This window comes from Battus philenor, unplaced genomic scaffold (genome assembly GCF_028537555.1).
Source record: "Battus philenor isolate CCGP_79_NKW_IND1 unplaced genomic scaffold, ilBatPhil1.0.hap1 SCAF_24, whole genome shotgun sequence".
Taxonomy (NCBI): domain Eukaryota; kingdom Metazoa; phylum Arthropoda; class Insecta; order Lepidoptera; family Papilionidae; genus Battus; species Battus philenor.
In genome coordinates this window covers 423,199-446,113 of record NW_027181687.1, presented here as the reverse complement: position 1 = coordinate 446,113, position 22,915 = coordinate 423,199, and the positions used below count along the sequence as shown (strand labels likewise).

Below are 22,915 nucleotides of genomic sequence, written 5' to 3'. Positions count from 1 at the left end.
TATAATTTTATTTAGTTGTGAATCCTTCATTTTTTGCAAATATTCTTGAAAAACCTTTTATTTGGTTATTGCTTATATTCGAATTGGTGCGTTGCTTCAAATTTTTCTACTTCGTCATTTATGTATATTATGCTGTCAGGATAGTGTATCTTACTTAATGTGGAACCTAGGCAGGCAATAAAAATAAAAGTTAATTAAGCAAAGACACTACAGCAGTTATACAAATTATCTTTTTAATAAATAGATAAATTTTATTAAATTTTTTGAAAAAAATATTAACGTTTATGTATAGTGTTCAAAAATCGATTTTGAAGTTAAATTAGTTCATTATTTATATACCTTGCAACCCTAGAAATAAAACGCATGAAATTTTTGTCAACATGTCGGACAAGTTAGTGTTTTGTATATTATTCTAAAAAAATAGCAATAAGATGTTAAATAGGCCGCTTTATATGTTTATAATTTACGTATTAGTTGTGTACAGTTATATATTTGTAGTTTAACCAGAAGTTTTATTTTAGATATTTACTATTTCACAATAGCATTACTGTGTTCTCCATGTGTTAAATAGTTTGTAATTTCATTCTTTTTTCCCTTAGTGAAGATTTATTAGGAGACGATCTCGGTGATCATAGTCTTGCTGACTATAATTTGGGCAATGAAGAGGAGGAACAGCTTTTGGCAGACGACTATGACAACAGTACATCCCAAAATGTGCCCACATCTGTTGCCGTTGGATACAATGACGGTGTTGACATTGTTCCAACGGAGTATCCAAGTCATAGCATCGAATATACTCCGGTAAGTAAATAGTAGATAAATATCTAGTAATACGCGCACGACCAGATTTTATGAACTATCACCATCTCCACAATTGTCACTTACAGCCTTGTGGCAAATATACACCTTGTGAATTTAATGCCACGAAATTGGGTTACCTTGCATCCACCACAAATAACTTTCACGGCTCATCATAAAGTAATGCACCTAATACAGTAGCACTGTTATGGCGTCAATACCTAGTACCACATCAGTTTTGAAAATCATTTTGAATTATAGTCTGTTCTATTATTATGTACAGAATTTTTTTTTATAAAAAATAGTATATGCTGTGAGTAACATCCTCTATCTTACCACCATAATCTCTATATCTAGTTGTTATGCCTTTAAAATCAACTTGACATTCCATAGGATTAACCCACCACTTTCAAGGTATATAGGTGGACACTCCATGCACCTTTTTAAGGGCTGTTGTTATAGTAAAGAATTTTGTTTTTACAGTTTTTGTGAGCTAAATCAAAAGTATGTTTTAATATACTAACACATGATACCTTATTATTATCTTATGGTTTTGTTATTTTGTTCATGATGCCAGTCCATGGAACCAGAAAGTAATTTTGTTTCTGTAGGCATATTTTACAGAAAAACAAAAAAAAATTGTATACTAGATGACAAACTTGAATGTATAACCTAGAATTTATAAATGAAATTGGTTGTATAAGTTTTGTGTAAAAGTATAAGTCATTTGCTGAAACCCGTTCAAATCTCTTACACATCTTTCCAGTCACCCTATATAAGACGAGCACTTAAAATATGTTACATTAATCTATTTTTTCTATTGGAATAGCAGGCTGTCTAAAAACAATAAGGTATTAATATATGAATTACTGAAGCCAGTATAGATGTTTGGGATTCAGTTCTGGGGAGAGCCCAGTAACTGCAATATTACTATTATTCAATACATTTAAAACATGATACTTATAAGTATATATAATGTCCATTGGTATATAATCAATTCAGAAATCCACAAATACCCAAAAGGCAGACCCAGAAGACTTGTCAGGAATTAATTGTAAACATGACTGTAATGATATCATACAATAAAGCTATTTTAAAAACAATTATGAATAAGGACATCAAATTATCTTTAATAAGTTTGGACTTTATTAATATCATAGTTGACCTATCACAAGTAAACTCCTGTTTTTAAGGCTTAATGTTGCTGACCAGCCATGAGTAAACTTGTGACAGGTTTTTATTGCATCGCTGTTATTATCTCTGTAGGCAACTATGCAGTGCAATTGTTTGGAAGTATAACAAAAGCTGTTTCTCTTGCTTATAAGATAAGGTGCTATCTTTTGTTGTAAAAGATCTTCAATAATTTCGAAAATAAATAAAAAATGATAATGGAAGGTAATGAATCTTTCAATGAATTATAAGCAGTAGCTGTATCTGATTGTCCAAGTGGTTATGAATCAAATTATGGTAACTGTGAAAATGATACTGTATCAGAAGAGACTGTCTCTCATAGTAGGCCACACAAATATCAAAAAAGAAATATTATAGCATCAGATAGTAAAGACAATTAGGAAGAAGAGTGAAACGAACATAATATTATACCAAATTAACAAAATAAATTTAAATATTCCTGATGCAACTATTGAACTTGGTGTGGGGCTCCGCCTATCAGTAGGGCTTTATTTTTTGATAATGACGTTTTTGATTTAGTATGCATACCAATTTGTACCATTCTCAAATAAAAGAGCTACATAAAATCTATGCAAAAACGGTACTCAGCTGGTAATGCAAGGTAAATTTTTGAATTTAAATTTCAGGAACCAACTCCATATGCCGTGACAGAGAGTGAATGTGTGGTGCCCAATATATCAGTGGAAGTACCAGCAGCAAGATTACCGGAGCATTCCTCGTATGCCCCTTATCCAGAACCACCAGCATATGATACAGAACATGCAGTAGTTCCACCAGCTATTGTAAGTTATTAGAATTTTTTTACTAAAGGTAGGGCTTCTTTGCATTGTGCCAAAGTGATGAATAGGCTATTTAGTTGACTTTGTTTTTCATTAAAGCATGAAGATAAAAATTGTAAAAAAATAGATTAACTTCTCCCTGCTGTCAAAAGTTTTATTTGTTTATTATTAACAAGTCTTTTAACCTTATAACAAGTTTCTATCTTTACATTATTTGATTATTTGTTGATTAATTTCATGTTTAAAGTTTTTACATGTATAATCTAGTAGAACATTCTAAAACTGATGAAAACAATTGCAGTTAGTGTTTATTTACCATGACTATTCTTCCAGCCTGCTGCACCTGTGGAGTCTCCTCAAATTGTCCCTTCAGAAGTAACAGCACCATTGCCCAGTGAGTAATTTAACATTCTGAACCTGGTAGTGGATTTAGAGGGACCAGAAAGTAATGTCGCTTTCTTAAGTTTAATTCACACACATATTTTTAGGAAATTTTTATTTTTAATCAACAAGGTATTTACCTTCGCTATCAACACCCTTTTGCCATTTAGTATACAAATTTTCAATACCAGAACAGTAAAAATCAATGTTTTTCTGTAAAATATGTTGATAGAAAGGACATATAATAATTGATTCATAGAAACATGTAGCTACCGAAACCGCTATACCGCGGCGAAGTGGGAGGAAAAAAGGTCATTGTTCTTGTCACCAACAAGTTCTACTCCATATGGTGACACAGTGCAGTCTGAAGTTGCTTACAAAATGAAGATATTGTTTTTTATAGTGGGCCGAACAAGCTTCTAGCGATAAACAATACATTCATTTGATTACGTATTAATATACTGAAACTGTTCTACCGGGTCTTAGGAAAGTGCGATAAGGTGGAGGCTGGGGTAGAAAAAGCAAGAGACTTAATAATGGAATGGTTTTTATGTAGTGGTATTGTAGCAGTTTGATCTTCTATCATCCCACTCCATTTTAATATATTTAATACTGATTGAACAAAACTGGTGGAAGTAAGATTGAAAAGTATAATGATGAAATCTCTAACCTGCTGAAGGATTTAGAATGGTCAATAGTAAACAGGCAACAGTCTGGTGAATGAATACTAATGCCTTGCAAGGTGGCTTCTCTAAACCTGCTCCATACTGTACTCGGCACTGCAGATCCGTGGAATACTAAGAAGTTATGTCTAACCATTGGAATTTATACCATATTGCTTTTCAATAAGGTTGAATGTCCTATAGCTTATAAAATGTTGTTTAAAATGATTGAATTAGACACACTGAAGTTGTGCCGTTTTTAAGATGAAATATATATATATGTTTATATATATTTAATTATAAACGGGTAGTAAATGTGGGCCGGAGTTGGCGACAAAAAGGCACACGAAGAAAAATATATATGTGTTTAATTATCTAAGGGTAGTGGGCAGAAGGCCTGGTCTAATTTTACATCGCAGCTCGGTACTCCCCTGATGGTGGTGGTAGGCAGCTGCACGATCTCCCAGGACTGGCCAGGCGGCAGCAAGTCGAGAGCAGGGAGCGCCGGTAGGTAGCAGGATGTGATGGTTCCGGTGAAAGTTGATATGAATTTCAACAGTGTAAAACTCGAAGCGTAAAACTTGCAGTCTAAAAGTCGCAGTGTAAACTTTGCAGTGTAAAACTTGCAATGTAAAACTTGCAGCATATAAGTCGCAGCATAAAACTCGCAGTGTAAAACTCGAAGCATTAAACTCGCAGTATAAAAATCGCACCTTTGCAGTCTAAAGGTAGCAGTATCAAACTCGAAGCATTAAACTCGCAATGTAAAACTCGAAGCGTAAAACTTGCACCTGTGAATAAATGTCACAGTTATGATATACATATATAAGTATATGTACAAATTGCTCCGCTGACAGTAAACCCAGAGATGGCTTGCGATGATGGAAGGGCAGAAACCGAAAGCAGTTGATGTGATTGTTTACTGTCAGAACGGAGTTACAAAATGTAAAGCATGTAAAACAAAAATTGAAGAGATAAATAAATAAACAATTGGAAAGTAATAATGAATACATAATGATGGAACTATGGACACAGACAAAATGTTGAGCTCTAACTTATAGATAAACGCTACTTAATAATGATGTCTTCATAATATTTGTTCAACACTTACCCCTTGGGGTGCGAGACGATGTAAAGGTTGTGGCGTGAACTAAATGATGCCCGGAGAATGAATAGGATCAAGGCGTGAATTTATAACGTAAATTCTAATTGGCCCCGGCGCGTATGAAGACACATAGCTGGTGAACGCAACCGACACAAAGAGTGTGCGTCGGTGCGTGAGACGACACCTAGCTAGTGAACGCGACCGAGGCCTGGATCCTTCTCCCGAGCACTGTAAACTGCCGTGTGCTGGTGCGCGGGCGCATTGGAATTTTTGTTATAAAAACAAAGATCCGTTAAACCAATAGCATGCTCCCACGACCCCACGCCACTTGAGACGTACCGTTACCCGCTAAGGGTTGAACAATTTTTTGCTGTATTGCGATTTATGAGACGTTTCTCGTGATTATATTTTTTTTTGGTTAAAATTTTAACTAAGATTTATGGGACGTTAACTTGCAACGTTACATTACCCCGCGCGTCACCGAAGGATTTTATTTCATTTAAAGGAAATAAAATCCGAACTTATTGATAACAATTTCATTTTTATCCTTTTAAACTCATTCTTTCATACTTCTCGCAAACAAACTAGCAATAGTAATCATTATAAGGATTACTAACGCGACCAAACAATTATGAAGGTTATAGATTCATTCTACCTAATAACCCAAACGAAATATTAGGCGGTTAATGGTAATGCTTTAGTTTATGTTGTGTCGCATTATGTTTGTTATTTATTCGAATCTATTATTTTTAAATCCTTTATGTGCCATGTTCCAACATTTTTACCGGCCATGTCTTCTAATACATACACTAAGAGAGAATTATTTTTAATTATACATTTTATTTAAAGAATCAAGAATAACGTATGTCTTAACAAGCACGTCTTCTACGCTATCGGAATCGTCCGAAATTTGATTGACTCTATTAGTATAAAACATCCCCAGAAGGAAAAAGAGGACCCAGTGTAGCGATTTGTTTACGTAAGTTGTTAACAATAGCGCCATGTTTAATCTATTTTTATAAATTGGTAATGAGAGAAAGAGGAAAAAATTAAATGCACCACAATAAGGAAGGTGTTGAACAAGTATTCTACTCAATCTACTCCGTTCTGTTACAAATTCACTAACGAACGTTATGATTGCTAGTATTAGAATTAAAAAAAATAACACAAAAAAAAACATGAAAATGATGCGTGTAACTGCAACTAATGTGTACGGTCCTATGAAAAAATAGCAGAAGCAAAAAAAGTTACAACATAAGAACAAAATGTATGTTAAACTAAACAAAAACTTTTTTAAGTGAAGGATGTACACTTCAGTTGCTGGCAGTAGAAAAGGCAAAAATAACGTTTTACAAAATTAATTAAATAAAAAAACAATCACATAACTACACTACAATGCAAAATCAGACCTTTTAATACCACGTTAAGGGCGCCAGTGTGCCGTTTTAAGAAAATAGTTGCTGGCAATAAAAAAAAAAGGCCTGGTCTTATTTTGCACCGCAGCTCGGTACTCCCCTGATGGTGGTGGTAGGCAGCTGCACGATCTCCCAGGACTGGCCAGGCGGCAGCAAGTCGAGAGCAGGGAGCGCCGGTAGGTAGCAGGATGTGATGGTTCCGGTGAAAGTTGATATGAATTTCAACAGTGTAAAACTCGAAGCGTAAAACTTGCAGTCTAAAAGTCGCAGTGTAAACTTTGCAGTGTAAAACTTGCAATGTAAAACTTGCAGCATATAAGTCGCAGCATAAAACTCGCAGTGTAAAACTCGAAGCATTAAACTCGCAGTATAAAAATCGCACCTTTGCAGTCTAAAGGTAGCAGTATCAAACTCGAAGCATTAAACTCGCAATGTAAAACTCGAAGCGTAAAACTTGCACCTGTGAATAAATGTCACAGTTATGATATACATATATAAGTATATGTACAAATTGCTCCGCTGACAGTAAACCCAGAGATGGCTTGCGATGATGGAAGGGCAGAAACCGAAAGCAGTTGATGTGATTGTTTACTGTCAGAACGGAGTTACAAAATGTAAAGCATGTAAAACAAAAATTGAAGAGATAAATAAATAAACAATTGGAAAGTAATAATGAATACATAATGATGGAACTATGGACACAGACAAAATGTTGAGCTCTAACTTATAGATAAACGCTACTTAATAATGATGTCTTCATAATATTTGTTCAACACTTACCCCTTGGGGTGCGAGACGATGTAAAGGTTGTGGCGTGAACTAAATGATGCCCGGAGAATGAATAGGATCAAGGCGTGAATTTATAACGTAAATTCTAATTGGCCCCGGCGCGTATGAAGACACATAGCTGGTGAACGCAACCGACACAAAGAGTGTGCGTCGGTGCGTGAGACGACACCTAGCTAGTGAACGCGACCGAGGCCTGGATCCTTCTCCCGAGCACTGTAAACTGCCGTGTGCTGGTGCGCGGGCGCATTGGAATTTTTGTTATAAAAACAAAGATCCGTTAAACCAATAGCATGCTCCCACGACCCCACGCCACTTGAGACGTACCGTTACCCGCTAAGGGTTGAACAATTTTTTGCTGTATTGCGATTTATGAGACGTTTCTCGTGATTATATTTTTTTTTGGTTAAAATTTTAACTAAGATTTATGGGACGTTAACTTGCAACGTTACAAAGTAACACATGTGTAACAGTGTGAACTATACTATGTGTCTTCAATGAGCACCATATCGTATCGTAATGGTCACCGAAGGTATCTTTTATAAATATATTACAGATGGCGACCTTGGTGCTCGTGAGAGGTTCACTACGGAGAGGCCTATGGGAGCTCAGAGGATGCCGCAAGTCAGAGATATACCTGATAGTCTTGGTAAGAGATATTCCTATTTTTAATAAATATGCCAATTTTAAGTCTGTACTGGGTGCGGCCAATCTCCTTGTTAGTTGGAGACCACAAATAACTTGGTAAAATTATTTGGTGGAAGAAGCTTGAATGTCAACTTTTGCATTGCTTAGCCGGATCATTAAGTTAGGTCGATATATAGCATGTTTAAAATAATGTTCTTATAAAAGTAATATTTATATTTAACTTAGGTTATGAATTTTTAATGTTAGGTTAGTTTATTGAACCGATCAGACTCTGCTTGGAGGTGACACCATCAGCACAAAGATGACCTTATAACGGCCCTCCGGAAATGGTGTTTCCTTACCATAAATAGGCTATGCAGTTGCATGAACTTAAGTTGGGGGAACTGAACTTCCACTAGCTAAAATGACTGTGGGCGGACAAAAGCATGTCATTGGAACGGGTATCAAAAATAGTATTGCAGAAAGACTGAGTTATAAATTTCCTAATGGATATAACGCTGTCTCTCATAAAGGTTTTAGTAGGTAGACATGCCACATAACCATCCTTCCCATAAACATGGTAACTTAACCATCTGGAAGATCCCCACTCCCAAACCCAAAAAGGGAATTTTATTGAACCAGTTTATAGGGGAAACCCAAATTTCTAGTAAAAATCCTTCGAATGCTTTCAGTTTGTAACAAATTTCAATGTTAAGGGATGTGTAAATAGAAATCTTAATTTATGTATGTACTATGTTAACAAATGTAAAACAATATTTTATTGTTTTAATAGATAAAGTGTATGTACCAAGAGGTGGATTTCCTGGACGAGGGCGCAACTCGTGGAGGAACCCCCACTATCGCTCCCCGCATCCGTATCGGAGGAACAACACGCACAGAGTATGTTTTAAACTTACTAAATTATGATTTTCAAGAATAATTTTTTAAAGTATGAAATTTCAATAACTAGTGGCTATGTGAAATAATAATACATATATACAGGGTTGTAGGTGTAAAAACCATTAGGGTACAGTTAATTATTTAACATAAGATACATTCTAATCAGAAAGAAATCAGCGGTTTTAAAAATAATCACTGACATAGTGAAATTAAAGTAAGAAAAAGCATTTTTAAAACTTGTATTACTAAATATTGAAATTGATTAATAGAACCTATTTTAAAATAATCACCATATACATGGTGTTTAGATATGGGTGTACAAGCTTTAAGGCTTTTTGATCACAAATTTTCCTTTATATATCTTTATTTATTTACCATTTACACTTTGTGTATTAGTGGAGTTAATCTTATATATATTTTATTCTCTGAAGCTTTTGCACTTATAACTAATCATCCTGTACATATACATACATATTTACATATAAAATCATTAACAGTATGTCTTATTTATGAATTGTTTTCTCTAAGAGACAATATTACCCACAAAAATTATAATAAAAATGTATGGGTTTTTTTTAATATATATATTTTCTATATATTTAATCTCTGGCAAACTAGAGCAAACTGAGAAACTTAAATATTTAAAATTGTATATAAATACTAAATTACATTGTTCACTATGTAAATACAGTTGATAGATTATTTTTTAAAAATAATAATTGCTAAATTGTCCAGATTGCCTCAGAAGATGCGAGAAACATCAAAAATAATATTTTGATTTCAGGGAAATTTTACATCTCGATCGTCGTTCCCTCCACCGCAAAGTCGACCCATCCCCCGATCCCCCAGTCCTCAGATCAGACCTGCAATCCCTGAAATTCGACCTGACTTACCTCCACAACAAATGGCTCCAGAGCTTTCTCCAGAAAGAGTTATTATTCCACCAGATCTGCCTAACTTTAGACCTGTAGATAACCGATTTCCTCAAAACTTTCCTAGATTTCCTCCATTTAGACCAAACGAAGAGCTCAGACCTTTTGCAAACTTTGAACCGAAGCCTGCATTTCCATATCAGCCTTATCCGAGGTTTCCAACGATTCGAGGTGTAGTACCAAGTGGCATTGGTCACCTTCCACAAGTGACAATAAGGCAGCATGTGCCAGGAACTGTTCTGCCGAAGGTGGATAAGTTTCCACCGAAGATGATACTAGAACAGGAGGTGAGAATGCTGCCTATGCATCTCCCTGCGAACATTCCTCCAGGTGGACTTGCTGGCAAGAAAGTCTTGATCAACCCGCACTTCAAGGGAAACTTCCAGCCTCCTGTTGAAGGTAAAATATTTTTATTAAACTTATGTTTATTCAAATTCATTCCTTCATTCGTTCATTCATTCCCAAATGCCTCTTCCAAAAATCGCCACGGTCTTGCGTTGCCAGAATCTAGTGACTTTCCCCGGTCTTGACTATGATGTCGGTTCACATAGTGAGCGAACATATCCCTCTTCGTTTAAATTGTATATATCTTTATTTAATTAAGAGTTATAAGTAGTAAGCTACCACTAGCTCGGAATGCTGATCTGCTAAGAGCCGGCCAGAAACTCAACAGTTGTTCTTTTTAAATGAAATTTAAATATTTTTTATGTATACATTATCATAACAATCATGTAATTGAGTCAAGAAACCAAGTTACACATTGCTCATTTAGATCTAATAAAAACTTTTTGAATGCTATAATAAGATTTATTTAATAATATACAAAATTAAAATTAAGAGATATAATGTCTGGTATATGTTGTAGAAGTATATTATATATGTACACTCAGACATATGTAGGATTTTCATAAGTGATATTAAATCCCAAGAATGCAGTGATCAGTGCAACTGCATGGTAAAGATGTGTTCACACTGGTGTTAAAATTTAAACTAACAAGTTTTTTCTATATTCTTCAAACATTATCATACGTGCCTTTATTATAACAATAACATATCTGCATGTCAGTGTTTTCTAAGTCTCTTAAATAACTTAAATAGGTTCTTAAGTCATTGGCGTCTTGTTTGTTTTTCATGACACCCTAATAATGTCCAGTTTTTATCATCACGCTTCGTGCGAGCACTTCCTCGGCCCTTATCCACATTTTTAATGTAAATATTTATATATATATAACATACACACACATATATATATATATATATATATATATATATATATATATATATATATATATATATATATATATATATATATATATATATATAAAGCGTGGGTATGCCCCCCACTAGGTGGACCGACATAGTCAAGTTTATCATGGCGATCTTTGGGAACGACCTATGTCTTGTAGTGGGTGTCTATCAACTGTTGATGATGATATATGTAATATATTTAATGGAATCAGGCGTTACCTTGCGGAAGTCCATCCTAAGTAAGAAAAAGAACAATATTTAGCCACTTCCGCACATGCAATGGTAGTCGTGCAATGCGAATACGACAACTAATATACGCAAAATGCAAATAATACCGACTCTGTGTTAGGCACTAATCGGTGTAACATAACTCCTGAAGATGCCCCGTGGAGGGGTGAAACACGTGTTGAGTGGTTTAACGGTGGCAGTTGTGTAATTCACAGCTGGCTGGCAGGCGGTCCACTTTGTTGCACGACTACCACTGCATGTGCGGAAGTGGCTAAATATTGGTCCTTTTCTTACTGAGTATGTAATATACTCATCATAAAGTATTGTTTTTTTTTTAATTTTATTCCTTTGGATATCCTCAACCAGACTAGGCTTTTCCCATAGATTTACAATAAGACCTATATAGTATGTGATACAACTTCGTAATATTCCTGTTTCCTTTATATAGACCTAATACTGTGATCAAAAAGTAAGGTTAATTTCTATATAAAATGTAGTCTTTTTTATTCTTCCTAATCAATTACATCACCTAAGTAATCCCCGTCTATTAAAATAAACTTTTTCCAGTTTACAAAAAAGGCAGAATAGTCTTTTTTCAGTATAATCTTCAAGATCTTCGATTCAGTATTTATCTCCTCAATCATGTCAAAAAAAGGTACTGAAGAAACAATGCTGTATGACATGTTTGATACACAAAACATCCTTTAAAATTGTTTTTGCTGAGCCAAATGATATTCCAACTTTTTACAAACAGACGCTTGGCAAATGTTATAGACATTTCTAATTAGGAATAAATTACTTGCCTTCTAATGTCCGGGAGGTTGAATTGAATTTCACCTTACTTTTTGATAACAGTATATATATGTCTATGCTTTTCATTGATGTAGAATTATTATATGACATATGCCCAGCCGTGGACGTCTGATGATACTAAGATGTATTATGTAATGTCGTAGGGCTCCCAACGTACATACCTACAAGAATTCAAAAGAGCCCACCGCTCAGTCCAACGCTGGAGAACAAATTCGGTAATTGTATATATGTTACTCTCATGCTTTGTGTTATAGAAAATTTTACACAAATAATAATATACGTTTAAACCTGTTTTTGTGTGGTATATTAATATTTAAATAAGATTGGAACTTAATTGACTAAGAATTTGGAGCTTTTGACATCTGAGGTTTCGCTATGTTAGAGACACAGACCAAGCCACAAAATCCAACTCCATAAGTCCGTGGACTTTATCATTGTTCTGCAGATCAAGAGCTTTTTGGTTATTAAGTCCGGTGTTTCTGCGCATAATCTAATATAGGCTTCCATATCTCATGTTCATATCATCTGTTTCATTGCTCAACATCTGATATATGCTTGATTATTTCATCTTATCTCTTTTGTGTTATATGTGTCTCTTTCACGTCGGTATGCAAAGTAAAAATAATCCTAAATACTTTGCGTTAAAAAACAAAAACAGTTGATGGGTGGTGTCTCGTTAAACAGTCATCACAAATTGATCACCTGTTGATCAACAGATCACATGGTACATTGAAGACAAATCGATTTTGTACTGGCTCATGGGATTATGAAAGATAGATAATAGTTTTAGTAATCCATAGCTGTATGATACGGTTTCGAGTTTATTTTCTACATTATATTTTCTATGCGGTTCTTATTTGTCAAAAAAAACTTCAAATATTAAAGATTTTTTTTGACCGTACAAAAACAGGTTTGAGTGTATTTATTTAGTTGATTGTTTATAAAATGACAAGTTTCACGTTTCAATCTTAATTAAGTTTAATAAAAGATTCAATCCAAAATTTAAAATGTTTGAAAACTTGCCTTGCACAATATTTTATTTGAAATATGGTAACTTGTAGTATGTTACACATATGTGTAGTATAGATATATGTGTGATGTAGATACTATATTTGTGTTTTTGTTGTGTATGCCTGAAGCCTTAGATATGTTTATATATAACCATAAAATTAATTAATAAATATATATGAATTCACTAGTTTTAAGATTGTATATGACCTAACTAATTAAAGAAATGTAATGTAATCATGGCTTCTATAGTAACGACATAAGAATGCGTTTACATGGAACTATAATGTATAATAATTAGTAAGTATTTTAAGTAGTAATTTGAATCTTGGTATTTGATCAGTAGAGACACAGATAAAATTAAAAATGAAAAATACTTACTAGTGCGCATTAAACAAGTTACATGTGAACGCATCTTACGTCGCGAACAGCGACCGTTTGTCCCTTTCACTTACAAAAGTAAAATTGAAAGGGAGATATGTTGTGTGTCAGGCATATAATGCATGGCTTGTATAACAAATTGAAATGTAGAAAATTAATAACTTTATTGTGGTTTTAGAAACTGAAAATATACAGGATGATTCATTTGCTTTTAATAAATATGTATTAGTATAAGAATTGTTTTCAAATTTCTACATATTAAAATTAATTATTGTTGAATGTCCCTGCTGACTATACTGTTCGAAGTTATTGGCCTGTAGCCAGACAAACTAGGAATAGTTTAGTTCTAGGTTAATTTCAGAGTGACCACTTTATATAGAGTGTTAGATGTGAAAACTATAAAGCTTTTTGCTGATGAGATACAAGTGGTCCTTATGGCACTCTGCGTCCAACCACCTCAAACCCGCGGAATCTGCTAATCCAATTTGGGCAGCTATAAATTCACACTTTTTAATATTCACACAGTGGCCTCACAATATATTTATGATAATATTTTGTATGTTTACAATAATTTTACTAAATAAAAAATAGGGGACATCTATAGTGCATTTACAAGGCACCGGATAAAACTGGCTGTACCAAAATTTCTACTGCAAAGTCTAATTCATTTGTAATAAACTCGATGAAATTTTTAATAAAATTCCGTAAAACGTTACTGGACTACCATGTACAAAATTCAAAACGCATATAAGAAACAAATTAATGGAAAACGCTTATTATTCAATAAACGAATATTTAAATCACAAGAATCCTTGATAATGACGTCGCCTGATCATTATTTTGATTTCTTTATAACTATAAAACCTTGTGAAGCAGAGTAGATTCAAAAATAAAATAGATTAAGAAAAAGAAAATAAATAGAATAATAATTTGACGATCAATAAGAGTTCTATTAAAAGTTCAAATGTTGAACAAACGAATTTTACCTTTAAAACTTTTACTTGTATGATTAATCACCCTGTATATATTACATAATTCCATCGTAATCTAAATGTTTGCCGCATAATCTGGGTTCGTATAGCAAGCCTAGTCTATAAGTAATATGGCCATGTTTAAACAGATTATTTCACAATATATCTTATATATTCACTAGTATATAAGACAATGATTATATTTATATATTTATCTTAAAGGTCCTATAAAAGATATCGATGACGCCGCTGAAAGGTTCATTGCTGAGCAGAGAAACGCCCTGGCCCGTGCTGCTAGCAGAAAGATAGTTAGAAGGTCTCCGCAAAGGTAAGCTGTGTTTAAGTGATCAAACTTGACTTTGTTGTGGTCTACGAGGGTCAAACTGAAAGTTCTTAGAAAATCAAAAACTAAGCATTCTAGGAAGTTATTAGGTTTATTAAACTTTTCAAAATAGCGTCCATTTACATCAATACATCGCTGCATTCGATGGAACCATTGAGAAAAGCACCTTGCCCACTCGGCCTTAGGGGTCTCTTCGACGGCGTTTTGAAACGCAGCCACTGCTTCTTCGGCGTCCATAAAATGTTTTCCTCGAAGTTTTTCTTTTATTTTCGGGAATAAATAAAAATCGCAGGGTGCGAGGTCGGGGCTATACGGCGGGTGACCCAGTAATTCCACGTCTGAGGTCGCCAAATAGTCGATCGTTTGCCTGGCGGTGTGCGACGAGGCATTGTCGTGATGAAGGAGGATCCTGCTGCGAGGTCGTTTCTCTCGAACTTTTTCCAAGACAAGTGGCAAACAGTTGTTAGTGTACCACTCTGCATTAACCGTTTTCTGATCCTCTAAGACAACTGTCGCGTAATGACCTGTCTTTCCGAAGAACGAGGCCACCATCTTTTTTCCAACACTTCGACCTCTCTTCACTTTAGTTGGGAACTCTTCGGAAGGAAACACCCACTGAGCAGACTGTCTTTTGGTTTCCGGATCATAACAGTAAATCCAGCTTTCGTCACCCGTTAGTATGTCGAACACAGCATTTGAGTCACCTCCGTTAAATTTTTGGATCATTTCTCGGCACCAATCAACACGGCGGAGTTTTTGAGCCTCGGTCAAATTATGCGGTATCCAGCGGGCACAAAGCTTCCTGACCGCTAAATGTTCATGGAGGATTTTGTGCACTTGACTCATACCTATGCCTAGACTTGTCCGAATCTGCTGATAGGTCACTCTTTTGTCAGTCTCTATCATACGCCGCACAACACTGATATTGTCTTCAGTCGTCGCTGTAGAAGGCCGTCCCTCACGCAAATCATCGGTGAGATTAGTTCGACCACGTTTGAATTCATTAAACCAGTTGTAAACTGTGGCACGAGATGGGGCTTCATCGTGAAAAGCCAATCGAAGTCTATCATAACTTTCTTGTTGACTTATATGACATCGAAAGTCATAAAAAATCATTGCACGAAAATTTTCTCGGCTTAAATTCATTCTGACGTGCACAGACAATTTTCAATTTGCCGCCAAATCGTAAAACAAATGACAAATGAATGAAATGTATACTCAATATTATTGGTAAAGAGTTCTATTTTCAAAATTTAAACTTATTTTTTTAATATAATGCTTTTAAGTTGCCAGTTCTAAAAACTTTCAGTTTGGCCCTCGTATCAGATATATGTGTTTAGATCGCCAGAAACTTTATTCATTCTACAATTTTCTACAATTAACACATATTATTTCCTCATATCAAGGAATATTAACCCTTTCGCTGCGGAGGGCCTAAAAACTAATTACTAGCCGGCGCGATAGTAGGTAGGATGTACGAACGACTTGTATTTGGTTATATGACAGAATATCAGCACAGGACGCTTCCCGTGCATCTATCGCGTTGGTAACAAGGAAATTAATGACCATTACCAATGCAATTATTGACACGATAATGTAATACAAATGTACGCCGCCAGATGGCGCTGTTTGATGAGAGAAAGCGTCTATAGCCGAGCGCCAGAAGGCGCTGTTCGCAGCGAAAACGTTTAACAAAAGACTCGTGTAAAGTAAATCTTATGAGTGTTCCATACGGAACAATATTACGGATTGTCAAAGTTACATAGCCATTTATAAACTTGAGGATATATGATAAAAACTTTGTCCTTTTGTACTTCAAACGTTTGTAGGCCTGTCGACAAGACGGTAATAGGCAGGTATATCTCGACTCGCTACCGGAGTTCTTCGGAAGTCCAGGCCGCTCCTCGCCGTTATTGAGAAAACAGTTAAACAAGCTCTGGTCAGGAACGGCAGCACAGTACATCCTAGTGTAATCTCAGCGCCGGCTTCGACAGAACCGTTGCCGAATACATAAGTGACTAAATAACGTAAAACTTAAGTAAGAAAAAGACCAATATTTAGCCACTTCTGCACATGCAGTAGTAGTCGTGCAACAAAGTGGTAGGCGAGTAAACTAATCGGTGTAACATAACTCCTGAAGATGCCCCGTGGAGGGGTGAAACACGTGTTGAGTGATTTGACGGTGGCAGTTGTGTGATTCGCATTGTTTGTCACATAAGCATTTATCAGCGGGCTGGCGGGCGGTACACTTTGTTGCACGACTACCACTGCATGTGCGGAAGTGGCTAAATATTGGTCCTTTTCTTATTTAGAATGGACCTCCGCAAGGTAACGCTTGATTCCATTAAAAACGTAAACTTGTAATGTGGGTAGAATTAAATTGTTCATATAAGAATCATTGCGAATTGGCGGTAGAAGATTACATGTGGTTAAAAGCAAGCGGCAGATAAAATATGATGTTTCGAGTGGCAGCAATAAGTTCATAATACAATAACTAGTCAAAAAAATATTGCTACATAGTAAAGAATTATTACTTAATAATAAAACGCGTCGTCTGTGTAAGGCGACAGAAGATGTGTGCGACAGAGAAGGGTATATATAAATACGAACGCTCCTAGTTTTGCAAATCACGCAATAATTTATACAGTTGGTTATCACTGCAATACAATCGCCAACGCGCCTGCTGAGCGTGGTGAGTATGTTGTATCCCCTCCATAGATATATTTGGAGGGGATACAACAGCCTTGTACAGAGCGTCTATAAGCTGAAGCGGTAGACTCCAGAAAAATCCGCATACTATATTACGAAAAATGCTACGGTAACCATAAAATAAATCCCTTTGAGTTTTGCGGGCTTTTATCAGATCAGGGAGCGTTTGAAGCACTTGTATCTTTGCATTAGGAGGTCAATACGTTTCTTAAGTCGAAAGGAATTGTAATATCAAATAAATTTATGTACCCTAAATTAAGTGACGTAGTTAAAAGAATTGCTCGTGAAACAGACCTCTAAATGCTCTCAAGTGTTTATTACTAGCTGGTGGATGCGGCTTGGGTGGGCCCACTTGGTAGACCGTTGACATAGTCAAGGACCTTTCCTGGAGGCGCTGAATGTAGACATCGCAAGATTAGTCATTGTGGCGATCTTCGGGGAATGTCTATGCTATGCAAGTGGACGTCTATTAGTTGGACCATTGAATCCACTTCCATAATTTCTTATCACTTCATGCGATTATTCGGTTTTTGGAACAATACAGTAATACCCCGCTTTACGCGAGGGATACGTTTCATAAAAAATCGCGTTAACTGAAATTCGCGTATAACGAGGTTTGTGATTAAAGATAATCAAAAATTATTACAGAAAAATACAAATCATTTTAATCAATCACTTTAATTGTAGGAACTCTTTATGCAACACATACTCTTATTTTTTACGGAAAAATACATATATTGTCTTTTGGGTAACGTTTTGTTTACGTTCTTGTAAAATACGTTCATAACACCCAACACTGTTTTTAATTGTTTGACAGATGGTCAAGACACCATAGAGAAGTTGATGACTACATTATATTTATATGCACTCTTTCGCGTAATTCGAGGCATTTGAGCGCGAAATTTGCAATTCGCGTTATAGTGAAACCGCGTATAACGGGGTCGCGTAAAGCGGGGTATTACTGTATATGGCTTTAGTGTATGTTTACATGTTTAATTCGTTCGCAGGTTCGTTGAAAATACTACAATAGAAATTAAAAATGAATTGGCTCGTTGCAGCGAAGACGACGAGCTGCTGCGGCGGCAGGAGGAGTTCATCAATGCGAACAGGGCCGGCTTGAGGAGGAGGTAATTGTCTACCCTCTCTTTTATTTACTTATTATACATTAGTCGAGTATTTTTAGACAGAAGATTAGGCGCCAGAGGAATTTTGACATTAAATGGTCTTTGTAAATTTTAAATGTTGTATCACCTGTAAAGACCATTATTCATGCTGGTGTTATATAAATAAATAAAAGTAATCCTGGTCGCTTATGAAAAGCCTTATATGAAAGTTCAAGGTTACCCAAAGACAAATGGAGTTGGGGGGGTTGTTCTGAGAAACACGCTGAGTGATCGACTCAAAAATGAGATCCGCAGAAGAACTAATGTCAGCAAAGTAGTTGAAAGAATTTCACGTCTGAAGTGACAGTGGACGGGTTACATCGCTTTTGCAAACGGCAGCTGTTAATGCCTGAAGGTTCTTGAGATGCGATTACAAGACGCGAAGTGGATAGATCCCCCACTAGATGATGAAGATGCGTGGCGATCTTTACGGAAGGCCCAGCAGTGGGCGTGGCTGACATGATTATGTTTAATTGCTGTAAGTTTTCTGTATCTTAAATAAATATTTATATTTATCAGAATGCGGTCGCCAAGCCCCGTTCGTCGGTCGCCGTCGCCGCGTCGCAGTCCACCGCGACGCACGCGCACGAATGACGTACACGACGAGGTGAGTACACGTGCACTTACACATCTGTACCCTGTAATAGGAGGACCGGAAAGTAATTTATTTTATTTAACATTCTTTATTGTACACGAAAAGATACATAATATACAGACACAATAATATACAGAAAAGTACAATGGGCGGTCTTATCACTCAAGGCAATCTCTTACAGACGACCATAGTAAGGAAAAGATAATAGTACTTATAAAGGTTAGTTCACGTGTACAAAAAAAATATTCACAAACAAATGAACATAAATATACATATACATTGAACATACATACGGTCATACATGCAAAATTTGGATTAGACAGGATCTCTATTTTAGCCGAATATTCTTATGTTATAAACTTTGTAATAACCTCTAAATGTATAAATTTGTTTTCATAAGAATATTCCAGAAGAATTAATCTAAACTTCTAAACTTATTCTACTGCCTTAAATCCTCCCATAAAATTATATGTATGGTATAAAAAAACTTATAAAGTCCTATATGTGTTAAAATTTAATACTTATTCAGTACTAATAAAATCTCTGGGATGTAGAGAGAGGTTCGCTATCCTAAATGATATAAAAGTGTTGTGTGAACTAAACCACATGGAAACATAGAGGAAGCTATTACAGAATGCTTCCATATTTATAGATATTGATATTTATAGATTTATAAGCACCTGTAGGAATATCATGAGGGCTTTCTATAGTGAAGCGTCATATAAATGATTCGATGTGGCGACACTGGTCAAGGCAGTGTGGCATTTTTTCATCAGGGGAAGGGTTTATACCCTCATTCAAGTGTCGCTAATCCAAACACTCATCACACTAAATATATACTCAAATGTAGGTCATATCAACACACAGCTTTGATCTTAAAGTCCTGCAGTGAAGACCAAGAGGTCATGTTCACCCACAGTGACACTGGTCATTCGTCATCAGTATATATAGTTAACATATATTTATGTAACACGATAGGAGAGCGAGTATAGGCGACGTTTGCGAGAGCAAGAGAGTCTACGCGAGCGCGTTCTGCGCGCTAAGGAAGTCCGCCGCAGGAAGAACGCCGTCGCACTGCACAAGCAGCTGCAGGACAAGTCAGTACATCTACTTACTTTATTTCCTTCTCTATCTCTCTTGCAAGACAGTACTTCTCTTTACTTCATATATCTTTATCTCTTTTGCAAGTTATTACATGTCTTTATTTCATATTCTTTTTATCTCTCTTGCACTATTTCTCTTTAAATCATATCCTTCTTTGTCTCTTTTGCAAGGCAGTACTTCTCTTTACTTTATATCAGTCTTTATCTCTCTTGTAAGTCAGTACTTCTCTTTTCTTCATATTTTGTTGTTTATTGCAAGTTATTACTTGTCTTTAATTCATATCCTTTTCTGTCTCTCTTGCACTACTCCTCTTTAAATCATATCCTTCTTTGTCTCTTTTGAAAGTCGGTACTTCTCTTTACTTTATATCTTTACCTGTACCTATTACAGATAGACCAGGTGGACGATTACCATCTATTTTCATTTGTTGTCCTTCCTAATAAAATATGTATATATTACATAACGTTACCTTAATATTTATGTACCGCCTTCAACTGGTCCTATTGGAAATCTATAGAGGTAGTTCTGTGTCCACCAGTGGGCTTTCTATAGCTGAAACGATGATAATGAATTATAATGATTGATGGTAACACTAATATTTTGTAATGGGAATTAATGTGTCAATTTTATCTTTTTTCAGAGACCGTGAAAAACAAGAAAAGGACGCTGCAATAGAGGCATCTAAATTAGAGAACCAGAAACCAGCAAATTTGAAACCAGCGGAAGCAACCACAGATAACAACCCAACTAGCACACAGCCTGATAAACCAGACACAACAAGGAAATCTCCAGAGAAAGTAGACTTTGCTGAGAAAGTGGAGAAGATTGAACCAATCAGGGAACGATCACCAGTAAAGGAAGTAAAGGATGATGCAGAAGTCAATTCCACATGTGGTGAGTCTTAATTTCATATCTATTTCAGAAGTTTTTGTAGTGTGCAGACTATGGTAGCCTAATCTTCAATATCCAGGAGGATGAAAACGGAGACAGTTTTTGGGATGTATGGTATTGTGGAGCACATATTATATGCATAAAGCAGGGGTGGCCAAGTTCTTTGACAGTCAGAGTCATTATTCTGAATTTGATGATTTTCGCTAGTCACAATTAAATACGCATTTAAAACAAGCAAAAGAATTTTTTTTTTTACAAAAATCATATTGAAATTATTTAAAAATCTGTGTTTTGAAGTTAGATGCAATGCCACATGTATTTGACAGCACTCCTGATAATAGTGAAGACGCCGGTTAGTTAATTATGATCGGTGTTTGTATTTCGATTATTTTATTGTGAAATAATAATAATTATTGACATCAGTAATTTGTTTCCCAGGAGCAGACATATGTAATATAAATTTAAATAATTCTACCATCAATCCGAGCCAAAAACAATCGTTCAAAAGGCCGCATGTGGCTCGCGCGTTGGCCACCCCTAGCACACAGAATGATTTTTAAGGAGCGTCAGTAAATTAGATTAAAATATGACAAAATAATTTTATGTATATACTAGAATTAATTATAGAAACAATCGACGAATGGTTTGATTTATTGATTTAAATGCAGTAACTAAGAACGGGACTAATATATAGTTACTTCCGCTATGTAGCAGTAGTCGTATAATGAAGTGCACCGCCCACCAGACCGCTGATAAATGCGTGTGCGGTAAATAATGCGAAACTCAACTACCACCGTTAATCTACTCACTACATGTGTTTCACCCCTCCATGGGGCATCCTCAGGAGATGTGAGACCACATGTTAGATGCAGTAATCGTGTCCAATTTCAAAAGTACTTCAATTAATATACAATCGATTATTTCTCTTGTTACGTAAGATTGATTGTAACACTGGTTCAGATAATAAATACCTCAGAACTGTAAAGAGCAAGTGAAAAAAACTTAGCAGGCGCTTTTTTATATATCGTTTGTCGTGATGTGTATGTGTTGTTTCAACCCATAGACGCCTACTGCAAGGCATAGGCTTTTAGGGACTCTATACAGTATTTATGAGGGAATATACTATAATTGCCACGAATAACAGACTGGTTGGTGATCGCAGTGTAACAGAATGGTAACCAGAGCACGCTTCTACCCATTCTCTGAAAACTTGTTTGTGAGCAGTGGCAATTCTATATAAATTAATGCACAAAGTGTGAATTATATATGATTGTATCCCGGGAATCAAAACCGAGACCTTGATAGCAAGAGCCAGTTCTCTACTGCTTGGGGTACCACTGCACGGACAGAAAATAAACAATAATTAATTTTTCTGGTTTATACACCATATTCAGTCGATCTAAAATCGTTCAGGCTATATATTATATATGCTATAGGTCGATTGACTACTTGTAATAATTGTGTCCTCAGAGAATCTCACTCCTCCGCGGGAGAAGATGCCGCAGAAGGAGAAGCAGCCGTCGCTGGAGCGTGACCTCACGCCGCCGCTGCCCGACGCCGTCAAGGAGCGCGTGCTGGACAGCGACGACGAGCTGGATCTCATCCTCGACGACATCGACGGCATCCTCTCCGACGACGACGACAGCGGACGCTTCAAGGAGAAGAAAGAGTAAGAGATTTTCACATTTCACACTACTGCAACACATATACACCTAAAGCAATATTTGAATTAATTTTTAACAAAGTGAATAAAAATAAAAATATATGTTCCTGTCTGTCAAATGTTTGATGTCAATTAAAACAATATACTTGCCTTAGATGTAATCATCTATAATAAAGTGATCAATATTAAATAGGCCAACATTTGATGGTACAATACTTGTGA

The 22,915-nt window shown here is 35.8% G+C and overlaps 1 protein-coding gene across 3 annotated transcripts in view; it reads left to right on the top strand.

The window, feature by feature from the left end:
- The first annotated feature begins 357 nt into the window (after positions 1–357).
- LOC137924579 (neurofilament heavy polypeptide-like) overlaps positions 358–22,915 on the top strand; it is a 37,070-nt gene continuing 14,512 nt past the window's right edge. Inside the window, exons 1-14 of one of the 3 annotated variants that reach the window (XM_068767975.1) lie at positions 358–391; positions 600–801; positions 2,616–2,771; positions 3,102–3,162; positions 7,674–7,766; positions 8,538–8,644; positions 9,429–9,975; positions 12,009–12,080; positions 14,448–14,553; positions 18,336–18,404; positions 18,960–19,047; positions 20,014–20,132; positions 20,780–21,033; positions 22,501–22,699. In XM_068767975.1, the coding sequence (XP_068624076.1) occupies positions 381–391; positions 600–801; positions 2,616–2,771; positions 3,102–3,162; positions 7,674–7,766; positions 8,538–8,644; positions 9,429–9,975; positions 12,009–12,080; positions 14,448–14,553; positions 18,336–18,404; positions 18,960–19,047; positions 20,014–20,132; positions 20,780–21,033; positions 22,501–22,699 (2,084 nt within the window). In that variant the 5' untranslated portion in view covers positions 358–380. Of the gene's footprint in view, positions 392–599; positions 802–2,615; positions 2,772–3,101; positions 3,163–7,673; positions 7,767–8,537; positions 8,645–9,428; positions 9,976–12,008; positions 12,081–14,447; positions 14,554–18,284; positions 18,405–18,959; positions 19,048–20,013; positions 20,133–20,779; positions 21,034–22,500; positions 22,700–22,915 lie in introns of all 3 variants that reach the window. The other 2 variants (XM_068767974.1, XM_068767976.1) reach the window with 2 other exon arrangements.